Source organism: Trichoplax adhaerens, genomic scaffold, assembly GCF_000150275.1.
Source record: "Trichoplax adhaerens TRIADscaffold_1 genomic scaffold, whole genome shotgun sequence".
Classification (NCBI taxonomy): domain Eukaryota; kingdom Metazoa; phylum Placozoa; class Uniplacotomia; order Trichoplacea; family Trichoplacidae; genus Trichoplax; species Trichoplax adhaerens.
In genome coordinates, this window is record NW_002060943.1 from 11,982,758 (window position 1) to 11,999,957 (window position 17,200).

General features: G+C 34.9%; 2 protein-coding genes across 2 annotated transcripts; one reads left to right on the forward strand and one right to left on the reverse strand.

Moving 5' to 3' along the window:
- Window positions 1-3,475: 3,475 nt before the first annotated feature.
- On the reverse strand, window positions 3,476-4,629 carry TRIADDRAFT_20194 (uncharacterized protein; the record flags this gene model as incomplete). The annotated part of the gene is made up of 2 exons (XM_002109040.1): window positions 3,476-3,569; window positions 4,319-4,629. Coding segments are annotated over 2 exons (405 nt in total), but the record flags the coding sequence as incomplete, so codon positions are not given.
- Window positions 4,630-7,866: 3,237 nt separating this feature from the next.
- Window positions 7,867-15,456, forward strand: TRIADDRAFT_52740 (uncharacterized protein; the record flags this gene model as incomplete). The annotated part of the gene is made up of 32 exons (XM_002108318.1): window positions 7,867-7,985; window positions 8,457-8,572; window positions 8,721-8,821; window positions 9,381-9,504; window positions 9,741-9,844; window positions 9,921-9,992; window positions 10,076-10,180; window positions 10,609-10,668; window positions 10,774-10,832; window positions 10,981-11,054; window positions 11,215-11,297; window positions 11,401-11,500; window positions 11,582-11,638; window positions 11,718-11,799; window positions 11,890-11,956; window positions 12,267-12,408; window positions 12,536-12,642; window positions 12,755-12,861; window positions 12,981-13,080; window positions 13,242-13,364; window positions 13,440-13,536; window positions 13,626-13,669; window positions 13,880-13,962; window positions 14,040-14,119; window positions 14,189-14,322; window positions 14,419-14,458; window positions 14,533-14,651; window positions 14,746-14,805; window positions 14,871-14,952; window positions 15,071-15,132; window positions 15,207-15,263; window positions 15,340-15,456. The coding sequence occupies 32 exons, from the start codon at window positions 7,867-7,869 to the stop codon at window positions 15,454-15,456; spliced, it is 2,877 nt and encodes a 958-aa protein (XP_002108354.1).
- Between the last annotated feature and the right edge of the window lie 1,744 nt (window positions 15,457-17,200).

Genomic DNA, 17,200 nt, shown 5'->3' on the forward strand with positions numbered 1-17,200 from the left:
ACTCTTTTAGAGTCAATTGACTTCGTATAGTGTGTAATAAATAGTTAATTCCGTATTTACAGTAGCGCATTACGTTTATTCTCAATATGGATGCTAATTAAGGAATGACGGCCTATGTATTTATATACTGGATAAAGGTAAAGATAATTTGGTAGATTAATCAAACATAACATCATTCATCAGGTAGCATGATTTCGTACAAGAATTACGCTAAAAAGGCCTTTAGTGAGAGTTTACACATAAATTTCTGTATCTTGGGTTGAACAAAGTGAAAGAGAGGAATTCGAAAGTACCCTGCTATCTCAAGGGCGATACCGGTACTACTAGACAAAAAATGGTTTAATTTCCCTGACGAAATGATAATTGTACATGTAATTGCTATCTGTGGAATTTTCCCTATGCCAGAAATTAATTCATATTAAAATAAATGCAAGGAATTACTCTATTCTATTTACACTTAGTCAAAAATGGCTAATTAAGAAATGAATTTCAGGTGCCGTTAGTTTATTACTAAATCGAGCGGTTGGGAATCAGTTAAGGCTATGATGCCTCCTTCGTATCTTCGTGTATCATTGTAGAGAACTTATCATGAATACTTTCTGTATAGCTATTTTAACCTTGCCAAGGTATAGAATACAGGCTTTCTAGCGTATTTGTGAAGTAGAATCGTTAAGAATGTATGTGTATACTACAAGATCTTCCTTTTGTGATAATTTTCGAAAGCGATGATGCAATTATTTCGATCCCTTATACAGTAAATTAAGTTTGCTCTACATTATACTTCAATAAATCCTCTCTAGGACTACAGGACAGGTTGACCTTTTAATGTTCATGATGAAAGAAAGCTATGATTCCAAATGTATTTCTACATCAGCAGAAAATAAGTACATGCATACTGCAATAGATCAAGGCATATTGTCGATGCGGTACGACTTTCTACACGAGCTATGGCTATAACTTTCAATCTTGATCAAGTTTCAAAACTTAAAAGAGTTACCGGTTCAATGGCAAGGTTGTCTAAATTATGTGTTACACAACATCTACGATATTATTTATTCGCATGACTGCAAGTTGTAAGTTAGTAAAATTACGTTCCAGTTTACTGTTTCCGAAATGAACTGAATTATCGAGTCGAAATTCAGATGAGGCAGTTACTAGCCTACCATTGTAAAACGGTGGTCTTATAAATCAAGAAGTAAATAATCGTTTGGATCGCACGTCGCGGTCGGTAGTGACATGAGCTTCTACAGCGATTAATTAATTAATTGTACTGTATAACCTGACGACATAATAAGCAATATGATAAAGACAAGGATTAGATTTAGACGCATATAGTCCTATGAAATTTTCTCTATTTTGTACCGTTTCGATTGCTGTCAATGCTCCCGAATACATCTCGGCGAGACCGACATAATAAATGTAGATATCAAGCAAGCTGCTATGCTGAGCTTACCTGATAATTTTTCTTGATTAATTTTCATCATTTCGCGGAATATTAAGGCATCTTTTTCCTCTTTACTTCGGTAATATTGGGAAACTATCTTTTGCCTACTCGGTCCTTGACCCATAATGGATTTTGGGATTCTTGTTAACGATTGGGTACGCGTAACAAGTAAAAAATATTCTCCTTTGCCGGGATGCTTTGGAAGTAATCCACTCTACAGGCAGTATTCTTTCTGGAAATACAGTATAATTCAGTCAAGAAGTGGTCGTTGCACTGTATATTGGATCTCTATCTATCGTAAACTACTACTAGAAACCATCAGAAGATGATCCAATGCTCCAGAACTGAAAAATGTTTCTTTCAATGCCACTTGACGATGGCTGGTAGTCTGCAAGTTGGGAAATTGCACAATATTTCTAGGTGTCCAGTAATAAAAATGGGAAGGACCCCAATAGGACATGGGGCGCAAACTCGATACTAGCGCATTCATACTGTGCAAGCCATCAAGGCTGATTTGATACTGTAGTATAGAGACTCTGCTCTCTCATGCGACACTCGACAGTATGTCCTGTTGACAAATCTTGCGTAAACGAAAACAACAACCGATCGAGGATTTTGTTTATTAACCGGAAATTATCGATCTAAGGATAAGACTTATATAAATCTTCCATGTTATGCATTGGACAGCTACTCGTATGTTAACTATTCCTGTAGACTCTAAACTAGTCTACAGTCACGTTACGAAATCTTGACTCTTTCTTTCGGATTAACGCTCAACTGAATGGATAGTTTCTAGTGATCATAAGGTAGAAAAGTAGGAGGCTGTCGAATTGCAAATTCCAACCGCACCACAAATGATTATTTTAGGGTAGCAGTATACAGGATGAATTTTTACTGCAGAAAGTAGCAAAATAAAGTACAGTACAGGGAAATTAACGGAACGGAGGAGAGGATATCACGTTATAAGTTACCACCACAACTGCGACAGGTGTTGTTGGTTACTTCTTCAAGGGTACTAAATAAAATACCTTGCATTCTTTTAACAGGCAAGTACATCATCGATCACAGAAATGGTTATATGCGTAGTGATATGATGCATCCTAATACTCCTTTATTTCATATTCTTATACTAGTAAATATGTTATAGATTTTCTAATCAGTATCAGCTTATTTCGCTATTTGCAATGTTGATTGAATCGGCATGACCTACCCGATGGATACAGTAGTCTATTTTTGAAATCCATCTTTTTGCATCGATGGCAGCATAAAAATGGAACACGAAAGAGTTTCATAGGAGATACATCCGTGCAAATAAGCCCCGTCTAGATGCAGTGAATAAATTTATTTATTCATTTTGTATAAATGCCAATTGCTCTTCGATCTTCTATATCTATGATGATAATGGCACTTAATCTTATTTCATGAATTATTGAATGAATACAAGTGAAGGTAATTCCATTAACTCGATACAAATTATCATACCAATGAAATTAATATTAACATGATTTTGTCATTAAACATGGACAGTATGGTCCATCAAGGCAGTACAGTACTACATTTAGATAGTATAAAATAGACTCCAGTTTAATTTAAATTCCTTCTTCGTACGATATAATCTTCCGAGATCATGATTGAACTATCTTTCACTTTTTGAGGTTCTTACTATCCCACAAAACAAACTATGTCAATTTATATATCAAATTTTGGATGATGTATATATATAATATATATATCATTTATCAAACAACAATGAATTAATATCAGTAGGTCTGAAATTGATAGGGTGCATCAAAAATACTGTACAATATATACACACAGGGCTATAAGAATTGATATATCACGAGTTTACAGAATATTGCAGCGTAACATCAGAGCTGAGCTTAGAAGCTTGTAAGGCGTACACAAGTCTTTAGTAAGTTGGAATAGAATAGAATCAAAAGCAATAAGCTAACGAGAGCATAAAACAGAACAGTGTTTGGGCATACTCTCCCTGTATCTTATGGCTTTCATATCTAATACATCTTTGGAGGATTACGCTCTATTAGGTATCATTTTGCGGTATACAGTATTTAATTTCGTATATACAGTTAAGGCTAGTAGATAGAAATTCTTTTTGTACCATTCCCTATTTCAACAGTTAAAAGATGAAAAAAGAATATTAATTTTGAAGTCAATTCCACAAGCATGCTACATTAGGTTGACATTAACATTTTCTACTTTACTACCACTTAGAATAGCGTACATTTATATGATGTCCATGAACTCAAATGTCAATCGTATTGCAAATTGACTGTATAGTTAAGGATGACTGGTTTTAATTGCAAAATCATGGTAAGATACTGAAATCTCATGGATTGGGACATGAATGATGTTGTTGCTAGGAATCCGTTACGGTTAGCGTAGATTTAAACGATGGCTTATTGAAAAATTAGTACCAAGTATATGTGAAATATTTGCAATGGTAAGCATGATCTACGACTAATGCAGGCAGGCTGGAGAATACATCTAAGTTTGCAATAACCTTGATTGATGTAGCTTCTATTCATTATGAATCATATGGTGTTTAGCAGAATGTTGTATAGCAAGCATGAGAACATGATCAAGGAATAATGCAGACAGGCAGGAAAACACATTTAAGCTTGAGTAACGTTAGTTGGTGTAGCTTCTATAATTATAGTCGATACAGTAGGATGTTTGCATACCAAGGTTGATGACATAATCTACAAATAATTATCATGGAAGCCTGCTAAAAGATGCGTATAAACTAAACTAATTGTGCTCTGCGACTGCGAAAACATTAGCTGATGTGGCTTGTATTGTAAATATATATACTGTATATATACTAAATCCAGTACGCCCATTAAATATCCTTACTTGTTATAATTGATATGGATCTTGTAATTATCGTTTAAAAATTGGCCATAAAATTCTGCAAGTTCATCAGCATGTAAATGCGTTTCTTCATCATTACTCTCTTTCATCTTACAATTAGCATCTCGCTTGGCAATGTATTCTTTCTTGCATTGTTGAAAATTTATATTTTGCTCCCGCCAGAACTGATGATTCCATTCTTGTACATCTCTTCGCATCTGCCTTAAATATCTTTCACTTGGGCTTTCAAGAGACTTTTCTCTTAAAATGAAAGGTCTAATATTCGATTGAGGATCTGGTTGGCCGACGTCGTCATGGAAATTCCAGCTTACCGGTGCTTTCTTCTGAGTTTATCATATTGAAATAACGTTCAACAACAACGAAATAGGTTAAAATGTTATCAAAGTAGACTTTGCACGCTGCAGTATTAGCGTTGGATAGTACAGTACGTTTAAAGCAGATATGGAATCCAATCTACACTAAAGAGAAGGATGCCTATTAAAGTTTTTGTGTTCAAGATAGAGTGCAATGGAAATTGTACAGCAAGCAAGTAGAGTAGACGTTGAACAACTTTAAGGTGCCATATTTTGCCCATGGAAGCATATGATTGTAGACTGTACAGTAGTCACTTTTGATATGGATACACAAAGAAGACAAGCAAGCTAGCGGCAAGTGGTGACCAGTCTAATGATAAAACTAAATCAATTTACTGCAGGTTTCTTCGAATATCGACTTGTTTTCGTGGTCGATATTTTGCTCTACTAGACTAGTTTATTGGCTCGACTTTTAATCACGCTGATCAGCAACATAAGGGGGTACGACTCGTATTCGCTTACCGGCAACTTGAGTCCGGAGAAGTAAGATTGCCGACGGATGATTAGATTACGTATTATCCTTGGTACTGCCATCCTATCCAGCTACTGTAAAGAGAGATAAGTGATAATTATGAGGTAGAAATGCTCTCCAATGCCATCGCCACTCGACGACTAGCAACAGCAGGCAAGAGGACGTGGAAAGATTGCCGAGGCTTTTGGCCAATGTGCACTAGTACAGACAGGACGGTAGTACAGGCTGTCATAGCCTATGGCACCTTGGTAGTATACTTGGAACCTTGTATTTCTCTCTCTACTAAACGCTGTTGCAGCCTCCGGTTGGAAAATTGCGTTTGATTGAGTACCGAGAGTAGATTACTCGGACATGAAATTGCAATAGCAAAAAACGCATGGAGAACGATTTCTATTGGCAGCTTGCAATAGACTTGTCAATAGTAGGCGATTTTCAAATAGCTTTTAGCTTTTATGCAATATGAAAAGCAAACTCAAAAAGTGTTTCACAGCTTGAAGTGGAACAATTTCTTCGCAATAATACAGTATATGAAGACTAGTCGATCCTTTGCATAATATACTGTACTTGAACTTTTCTTTTTACATCAATCGCACGGTATTATGAGATCTTAAACAGACTTCATTAATGCTGTGCGATGGCAATATAAGAAAATAGACTAGTTTTAGGTTGTGGCAAAATTGTTCAGTAGTAAAGTGATGTGTACGCGTCTATTGATTTCTCGGCTTTTGCTATGTTCAATGCTGCTAAAGAAGATGTAAAATGCAGGCCGGATAATTACTCCTACTCGATTTATACTTTGCATAGTTCACTTTATATCGATAGCACTACTTTATAAGATCTTGAACAGACGTAATTAATGCTGTTGGGTGGCAAGATAAGAAATTAGACTAGTTTTAGGAGGTGGCAAAATTGTTCATTAGTAAAGTGATGTGTACGCGTCTACCGATTTCTTGACTTTGAATGCTGCTAAAGAGGATGTAAAATGGAGGCCGGATAATTACTCCTCACTCGATTTATACTTTGCAAAGCATACTGTACTTGTACTTTTCACTTTACATCGATAGCACTATATTATAAGATCTTGAACAGACGTAATTAATGCTGTTGGGTGGCAAGATAAGAAATTAGACTAGTTTTAGGAGGTGGCAAAACTGTTCAGTAGTAAAGTGATGTGTACGTGTCTACCGATTTCTTGGCTTTGAATGCTGCTAAAGAGGATGTAAAATGGAGGCCGGATAATTACTCCTTACTCGATTTATACTTTGCATAGTTCACTTTATATCGATAGCACTATATTATAAGATCTTGAACAGACGTAATTAATGCTGTTGGGTGGCAAAATTGTTCATTAGTAAAGTGATGTGTACGCGTCTATCGATTTCTTGACTTTGAATGCTGCTCAAGAGGATGTAAAATGGAGGCCGGATGATTACTCCTCACTCGATTTATACTTTGCATAGATCACTTTATATCGATAGCACTATATTATAAGATCTTGAACAGGCGTAATGAATGCTGTTGGGTGGCAAGACAAGAAATTAGACTAGTTTTAGGAGGTGGCAAAACTGTTCAGTAGTAAAGTGATGTGTACGCGTCTACCGATTTCTTGACTTTGAATGCTGCTAAAGAGGATGTAAAATGGAGGCCGGATAATTACTCCTTACTCGATTTATACTTTGCATAGTTCACTTTATATCGATAGCACTACATTATAAGATCTTGAACAGACGTAATTAATGCTGTTGGGTGGCAAAATTGTTCATTAGTAAAGTGATGTGTACGCGTCTATCGATTTCTTGGCTTTGAATGCTGCTCAAGAGGATGTAAAATGGAGGCCGGATGATTATTACTCCTCACTCGATTTATACTTTGCATAGTTCACTTTATATCGATAGCACTATATTATAAGATCTTGAACAGGCGTAATGAATGCTGTTGGGTGGCAAGACAAGAAATTAGACTAGTTTTAGGAGGTGGCAAAATTGTTCAGTAGTAAAGTGATGTGTACGCGTCTATCGATTTCTTGGCTTTCGCTATGTTGCATGCCGCTAAAGTGGATGTAAAATGGAGGCAGAAATTAGCGACATTAGGGTTCAACGGCACGGAGATAGGTAGATCGATCCCTTGCTTTTTGTAATAGTAAAAGCGATTAAAATGGATGTCAAATAGCGCTTTACCAACGTAAAAAGCTCTTCAGCAGTGATCCATAAATCATCGTCTGCTGTAAAATATACAAGCTGGGTCAATCGATCCTTTCATTTTCTCTAGACTAAAAGCAGCTTCAAATTATCCTATCCTGTTGGATGGACTGCTGGAGAGAAAGCTGGTAGACAAGACGCCAATAGATGCGCTCAACTTGCTTAACTTACTCTAGACTGAGTCAAGGGAGGGAAAAATTGGCTCAGCATTGAGTAGAGAGGCAAGGAAGAAATCGATCCACGCGACTACCAAATAGTTTCCAGTAAGGTCTACAGTGGTCTATCGACGTGTTGATACTAAATCCAGTCAAAATCAGTCCTATTGGAAGGCTTGTATAGGGATTAGACAGGCTAAAACGCTGCATTGACATACTGTCACAGGACAGACGTTTTGACTGCAGTCAAGAGCGGCAAAATTAAGATTGCAACGAAAACAAGTACTAGCAACATTGGCTAGCCACAATCGAGAAGCTATCCTTGAAAATTGCAATCGCTTCCTTCTTAGCCATGCTGAATTCAAGCAATCGCAAATTAGATGCTCCATCGTCGTTGAGGCCTTCCAGAGGATCGAATACGAAAGGAAAGGGGAAATCGTCGTTGTTGGTGGGACGTAGTAGCAGTAGACGGTAGGCATCGCAACGGTTGGAAATGATTTCAGCTTGTCTTCAGCTTGCTAGTGTTGTATTGCATCAAGAGTTAGGAGTTATTGTAGGAGGATTACAGCTTGTCTATTGGATAGTGAATAGTCGAAAGAGTAGTTAGAAATAGGTTTACTTTTTATCCATTGGTGTACTATCAATATGTGTTGAAATTACTGTCGACAGGAGTGACCGATACTGCAGACAGATTGAGCTTAATGATGTTCATCAAGTAGATCATCGTGGATAGTATGGGATAAGCTCGACTTGCTCGTGAGAAAGGGTTCAATTTCAATCGATTAAGCATCTTTATGCTGTAGTGTTGGATGACGTGTTATGTCCTACTTTACCTTTGCAATAAAGTCGAGTCCAATGCTGATAGAGTAGGAATAGGCATGTTATTAGCATCAGTCCTTGCAATGGCAACCCAATACTGACTACCATTGATCAATAACCTAGATCAACGCCATCCAATCAACATAAAAGACGTATTTTATTTGAAACCAATGAATTCACCATTGAAGATGTGGGCACACTACCTGTACAGTTATCCGAACGTTTAACAGCCATGAGAGGTAGGTCGAAATGAATATCAATGGCCATAAAAGTATTATTCACCTGCAGTACAGTATCAATGGATCGTGCAGACATGGACTACGGTACAAGATGTTATGAGTGAAGGATTTCTTGTCAAGGTAACCTATTGCAATCGTTTGTTGTTAGGTTCTGAAAATGTTACCGGTCGGATTACTCCTTCTGGTTGGTCATACATCATCTTCAAGAATAATCTCTTTGTTTGGAAGCAAAGTGTCATCGACAAGCAGGTAGACTGGCTAGGCATTCTACATTCTCTTTGCTTCGACATAAGGACAATGATACTCAGTTCCTGTTTTAATCAATCATGTCATGCGAGTAAATAGGAATCACCACTGTAATAAGGCATGCTTGACTAGAGTAATGATAATATTGAGATCTCCAAAAATGCGAAATTTTGCAATCATAGTAAATATCAATCAGTAATAATGAATAGCATTTTTAGTTCCAGGAAGGGGAAAAATGAGATATTTTACTCCATTACATTATAAACTGCTTGTTTCCTTGACAAGTATCCTATTCACTTAACCAAATGTGTGTGTGTAATCAGTAACCGAAAATAGATAATTTTGGTGATAGATTTTCGACAGTATCAAAATGGTTGAACTATTTTAAGTGTGTTTTTCCGACGTTTATAGTGACAGTTACCGTTGGCACCTTTACTCGTAAAGTGGACTAGTACTTTTAACATATCCACATTAGACAATCATTTTTGTGCAGTATAGCAGTGCTTCTAATGAGATACAGATATTTCAATGGTAACACTTTGTTTTCTTTGCAACGGTAAAGGCAACCAATCTTTGTCACCAATTCCCCTTGGCTCCTACAAATTATTCTTACTCTGCCAATTTAATTAGCATTCTTACTGTGGATACAGAAAACAGTGTTTCTATCGTCGCGGTTTCTCCTGATGGTAAGTCAATAAAGCTACAACGTAATACCGTATCATCAATAAAAGTGATCCGTTATACTGTTTCTTCTGCCTATGAATTATCCACAATCAATAAAGCGACTTAGCTTGTGTGTGTTTGAGAAATGCCTATGTTAGGCCAAAGAAGGCAGTAACTGAAGTATAACTGCCGCTAATCTAAATTATCAACCAACACTTCGTAGGTTTAGTCTCCTCTAACTCAAAATCCACTTTTATAGGTATTGTGCGCTATTGGCCTAATTTTATGCAGCAAGCGACCTACTTTGAAATGAAAATCGTAGAAATTGGTGAAAATGATTGTTGCTTTATGACTGTGATTAATGTGAGTGATTTCAAGCTTACAACAATTACCTCAAGTTAAACTTTTCCAAGATGGTAATGACTGCTTATTTGTATAGCCTTTTGGATGCATTTTATCTACGAAATCCAGCAAATTATTTCTATTACAACCCTCTTCTGTTGGTATGAAGGTATGCAAAATAGATATTTGAATTGAATAAATAGTTGAACACACTGCCAATGACCAAGATATGAAATGGGTGATATTATGTAGCTAAATGTAACTTATCAAGAGTTGAGAAAATCAGTTGGACTTTTCGCTGGTATTGGCCGCCGAATTTCTTCATTTTTTACTTCAAGTGATGATTCTGTATCTCTGGTAAGCAATCAATTGCAAGTAAAGTTGCCTCTAAGTATCATTCCAAGTAGAAACTGTACACTTTACGAATTATACTTTTAGGTGAAATCTCAAATTCTGGATGGATTTCAATCAAACAAAGATAATTGGTACTTTTAGTTATTTTCTGTTGCTTAATATTGTTTAATTGGAATTGACTCACAGCGATCGAATATATGTGCTTGCAGTACCTTCTATACTATTGCAAATAGCAGACTGTTCACATGGAGAATATTCTATGATGGTACTGAAAGGGTAAAAAATTACGTTGTAACTTGCTTACGTGCATGTGACTGCATGCTGTAAATTTATTACCGTAGGTTAACGTCGACACACGGTATAAGCTTAATTTAGATTGAAAAGTATGTCTTAATAATATCTACAATATCCTTGAAATATCACGTTTATAGATAATTGATGAATGCGATTTATATCAAATGTTTGCTAATGGACCGGCTAAAGAGATTTTGGTAATTACGATGCATTGTTCATCCTATCCGTAAAGCGATCACAATGTCCTTTTGTAGACATTTCAAATTTTTACTAAATCGTATGTTGTGCTAAATGGTTTTTAGAGTACTTTTTCTGATACGGATAGATCAAATATCTACTTTACTGATGTAAGCAAATACCGGTAAGTATATATTTAAATTTTTGTTACTTTGTATACAATGAACATTAAAAGTAATCTTTCATCCATTGGTATATCACACTTGATATTGTAACATACGCAATGTTACTGTTATCATATATCTACATGTGGTATGTATGCCGTTATCTAGTTCCGGTTTGTTAGTGTTAGTACATATAACTTCAACTGTAAATGGAATATCCTACGAAGATGGACTGGCATTGTGTAAGTTTAATCTATATTCATATCGTTAATAGTTTAACAATTAGCTTGATCAGTACAAGTCATATTCATAAAAAGTCAATAATGATCAATGTCTAGCATAATACAGTATGTTCCTATTAAACTTGTAAGTAGTTGAATATATCATTTATTATTGTTATAGTCCGCATAATTTTAAAGGATGATGTTCCGTACGATTGCAACATTGTTTCCACTTTGCAATTATCAGAAAATGCTCCTAAACCGGTATATAGAGATTCTTATATTGGAGCAATGATACTTAGTTTCTCGTAGCTAATAATGCTACACTCCTAGTAAAAACTATCAACAACTTCAAATTATTCAATAGGTTTCCTCCGAAGATAATGAATGGACTTTACATATTTCTACTGGAAATGCTGGAGAATTTGTTTTTATTAGGACAATTGATGACATTTATTATTTATTCGGTAATGAAATAAAGTTAAAGCGGTAGATTACCATCAACAGACATTTTATCATCATTATTTTCGTATAATTCGCTTTGATAGAAAGCAATATCATTCCAGTAGTGAATTTATCGCGTTACGAACTCATTCTTGGTTCTGGTAAGTGCTTTACCCTGATAAAACTACATGTATTTCCTTCCTCATTTATATAACGTAATATGATGGTTGTTTCATTTAGGCGCAATAAATGGTGTATTGCTATATATTACTAGCCGTGGGGCAGTAAATGCCTTATTTCCTAAAGCAACAAGTTTAATCAGGTATTTCAGCACGGGGATTCATAGAATCATTGAAATGAAATTATAGACCTGTGTTCAACTATACAATGCTGTAATTATGACATTTACTAGTCTAACAAGTTCGAAACATGAAAATGCTTCAAAGCATCCAAATGTGGAAACATCAATCAAGTATAAGGTAGTGTCCGGAAGAAGTGTACTGAGTTTGGTTCTGCATTAAAACGTAATAAATGTCTGTAATTGTTGGTATATGTGTTATTTTAGGGAGACTATTCTTCCATATTGAACGATACGGAGGGTGATATGCCTGGTATCTTGCGAGCGGCTTTTATTCAATACACAGGAGACGATTTTGTAATAAACAAATTTTTTTACTTTAAAATTTATCGATTAGATATTTTTGACAATGCTAACTCGATGTTATATGGAATGTATCTGTACCGGCTTACATTTTTAATCAAATTAAGTATTAATAATTTTCTTGTCAGGATACTGCTGAACAAATCTGCAATGATATTTTTCCGACTACTGTTGGTCCAGTTTTAGACAATTCAATAATCGAAGTCAGTAGGAAATTAATCGACGAACCTCCTTCGGCAGATCCAAGATGGGCACATTCTTTGACTCCAGGTAATTTAAATATGAGTAGCTTCATTGATAATGCACAACTGATGCAATAATTTAACGTTGGCAATAGATTTTTAATCTTAAACGCCTAATATTTGAGCTATGATTTCTCTATTCAATAACTATATAGAAGGGACATCTACCAGCTCTGTAATAATAATCCATCAATTAGAAGATAAACTACGCACGCATAGTCATTATCTGGAGTTTTTGTCCAATTTAAATCTTCTAAGTAGAGTAAGTCAATGGTATTGTAACTGCGTAAAATGCTAATTTTGAATTATTTCAGTTCTTCAAAGCAAAATATGAATTTATTATATTAAGAAACTTTCATTATTGTATACTGCAGGTCACAGTATGTAATGTTAATGATCGAAAAATTTCAACCCTCCGAAGTTTGTGCGAGCACGCCGAAAAAGTTTGTGCCGCGGTTGCCCTACGAAGTTTACATATAAAGTGCGATCGTACAAACAATAGCCATCACTTAAAATATTGTACTGTAAAGTAGTGACAATTCTGAAGGCATTCTGGTTAAAATGATATCGCATTAACTATTTGCTTTCTTGATTCGATAGAAATCCCGAATTAATCGACACTGTCATTAAGCTGATCATGCAAGATCGTGGTCTGAAGTCTTCAGTGATTTTGACATGGCAAGATTTATTTTATAAAGATGTAGGTGTTTGATTGTCGGACGTGAAGTGTACATGTTATAAATAAATATTCCTTAAGATGCTGTTATGCTTACGATGATAAGTAGAAATTTAACCGATATTTTTAAACTATTAGTTTCAATCGCTTTCGATCATATCAAAAAGACTCATTTCGTTCTTTAGGTTTCTATGATTGATGACGTCTTGCCATATTTAGTAAATTATGAAATGGAAATGTGCCAATCGCAACTAAAGCAGCCTGAAAAAATAGGCCAGCTCGTAGATGACATAAGTTTTATTATTACGGTAACATCAGATAGCACATTATTACGGCTATCATTGAAAACCTATTTTATCGCATATTAATAATATTTATTATAGGAAGTGCTACAGGATGCTTTAAGATGTCGTAGAAATTTTGAAGCTAAATATATTCAAGATTCTTCATATCAACAGTTAGAATATATTCCTTGGACAGGTAATGCTAACGTTATATTATCAAAGCTTTGGCGTAAAATTGTATTGGTTTCTTGGATGTCTTTAGTAATTGTTGTTATTATAACTTAGCTTCTACTGGTTTAAAAGGAGCTAGAACTACATTTTTACAACAGGTACTTTTATCTTTTCTAAATTTCTAACTTAACGATAGTTAAATCTAATAACTGACTTATTGAACTTGCATTTCAGCATGCAATTATAGTAGAAAGAGTCTTCGATCAAGACATAGGACCACAAGTTCGTTTTTTATTAGTAATGTATTAATCATCAAATTAATAGTTATGCATGCTATTGCTTATGTTTGTTTGAAATTGAATTCACAGATTAGGGATAGCTTATTTACTCGCTTAGTGGATTTGACTACTCTAATTTTGACAGGTTACGAAGATCAGTTAAATTCTTTGAGGTGAGTTTATTTATGTGAATGTTAAATTGCGATGCATTAAAAGTATTGAATGCTTCTTCCATGATCGATTTATGTAGATTTTGCAATAATAAAACCAGAATGAAGGAGGTGCTGGAATCTTTTGAGAAGGATCGTTGCACGCTTATCAGGCCTCTTTGTTAGTTAAAATATTATTGCTTATGCAACCGTCTATAGAATATAATAGTTTAGTTATATTATCGTCTAGTGGATGGTAAGCAAACCGTAAGAGCTGCAACCTTGGCTGAGAAATTTTACGATTTTGAATCGTTGGTTCGATTATGCGAAGAGGATAATAATAAAGATCAGTTGCAAGAATATATGATACAGTTTGCACAGCAGGTAAGATATTTGTATTCTTTAGGCCTATTTTTGACTTTGCGAAATGTTTTACAAAATGTCGATAAATCCTCTTTATTTCCCACTACCTCCTCGTAGGGTTTTCCACAGTTTGTCTTCCAATGGTACTTGAGTAGAGGTAAATAATAGCTATTAATTCCAATAGCAACTAGCAGCAACTGTATTGCTTATTGTATTTACTGTATACTATAGGTGAATATCGTAAGCTCCTGGAGTTACATGATTCTCAGGATGTAAATTTAAAAAACTTTTTGAGATCTCGACCCAATTTGAGCTGGATTCACGATGTAAAAATTGGCGCATTTACGGATGTAAGTAAATGTTACACTGTATCTAAGATACTCCCAAAGCTGTTATAGACACGGTATATTAACTTACTGGCCCCTTGATTGCGTGATAATGTAGGCGTCACATACATTAAAAGAATTAGCCGAAAACGAAAAGGACTTACTGTCAAGAAAAGAAGTAAGTAATAATCTTTTCAAAATTCCTTAATGGTTGTGCGCTTACTATTTCATCATGTTATAAAGACATTTCTTAGCTTAAGTAAGCTATCTCTTCTGGCATCATCGGAAGAGAATAATGCAATGGAATTAGCTGGAAGGCTGAAAGGTAATTACTTAATACTTTATCAGTGGAAATCAATTCTCATCGATTGCTATCTTACGTATTGTCTTCGAAATATAAGGAGCTCGCATATTCTTAAGTGTCGGTCTTCATATTTTTATAGCAACAAATACTGAGCTAGATGTGGTCAATTACCAAATGGTATTACCAGAAACGGTCGTCCAGGTATGTCTTCGATGTTATTGCAAATTAGAACTGTTCATATTCGCATTTAAATGTAGAATTTCCGCACTATGTAGGAATTATTCGGATCTCCAGATTCTATGCCACCCTTAACAGTTCCAGACATAATTGAGGTAAAATTATCATAAATAGTTGTTCATTACTACAAAAGATTTTTAATGGTCAATGTTGATTTCATCTCTAATTCAGGGTTTTGTCGGAGATAAAAATGAAGATGCAAGTGAATATGACTTCAAAAACGCACTGGACCTACTGGATCTTCGCGGGGTCAGTTCTATATTTTTGTCTTTAAGTATTGGTTATTAAAGCAAACGCGCAGTAATATTAGTGAACATAGTGCCAATATTGTACTTTAAAGTAGCTATAGTTTGCTCGGCACATACACTGTGAAGTTGCAATATGTGACGGTTTATTATTTACACAGTATTTTAAAAATAAAAAACAATACCTTGCGATAGTGTTAGAATTACATTCGGTGTTTTTTGTCAATTTAGCTTGATACCGATGGCCACCAAAAACTACGACTCTATATATGGTCGAAAGCTATCCTTCGAGACAAGTACAGCATATTTACTTGTAATTTTAGACTTGCTTTATTCAGTCATCGACGTATTTAATATTTCCTTAACTTGGTCCTTTGAGCAGATGGACGGAAATGGAAAGTAGTGATCCATTACTTGTTGCACAAGAAACAATATTCTTCAAAATAATCCAACTTGGTTATGAGCAAGGTATTCGTGTAAATGTTTGACATTTTGGAATAAATTTAAAAATTTTTAAATACATCACTTTGGAAACCAATTATGTTCTTCGAAAATTAAAATCGCTTTCTGCCTATAGGAATTTCACTAAAGGATTTTGTCCCTACGATCGATGAATTGAAAGGAAGCGATTTGCTGATTTCTGCAAACCTGTCTTTTAATCCAAATTTTCAATTCTTAATTCAGGCTGTGTACGAATACATTTCGCAGGCTTGCTAATAATATTAACACCTGAAAAATGTAATGCTACTGTATACTTAACGAATGTTTATACTGTAATAATTTGATTTCGAGGCTCAATCGTAAATCTGTATCGAAATTATTTGTATTTTAAATAAATTAGAAGTACCTTTGCATTTGTTATTTTTGCATCTGCTTAGACTATTCTATTCCTTAAAGTATCTTTGTTTGTAAAGTATCTTTGTTAATGAAATGAAAAGGTAATAAATAAAGTAAATTATTACTGTAATATATAAGATGACTGTTTTGATAGGTTAAAGTATACAGAGCTTTGACCTTATTTTACAAAGTGCTTACAAGAGTACTCGCATAATCTATTCGAAATATTTTGTGCATGATAAGGGCCTCATTAGAGTAATTTTTCTTATTTGCTTTTCGTTATAGACTGGAAAATTTGGGAGAAAGCTAAAATTGTTAGATACAAGTGAATCTAACTAGCAGTTTTACTTTTTTACATAGTGTAATTGTAAAATATTTTAGAAGTTATCAGACAGAACTCTGATTGGCTATTTCCAATACCATATTTGTAGTCTAGAATTAGCGGGCTTGTGAGGGTACTTATAAGATTGTGAACTGCTAGATTTCAGTGGGGTGTGATAACTTTGGTACTGAACTGCTGTTCTTTGCAAGCAAACAAAGCATGATAGGTTGTAAATGATTTATCTTGTTTTAAATTGGCACTAGTACATTCTTTTGTTGTATTTTTACTTAAACTGAATCATCGGTGTTGTCTTACGAGCTAGTGAACAATTCTATGAGTAGCAGTGTTTTTGAGAAACAAATAATCACCAAATCCTAGCGCTCACGGATATGGTGCCTGTGATGGAGGGTTCGATATCTCAGAGGATTGAGATTTAGTCGCCATTTACAATTATTACAACAAAGAGTTTATAAAAGTTATGCTTATTGTAGGTTAGTAATGTGAAGTACAGTGAGGTAGTTACGGTAGATCGCGTGCAAGCTGTCGTGAGTAACGAGTAGAAGTATTAGACTGTGAGAGACTAACTAGAAGACTAACTGAGAGGCTAATGAAATCTGAGGTAGAAATC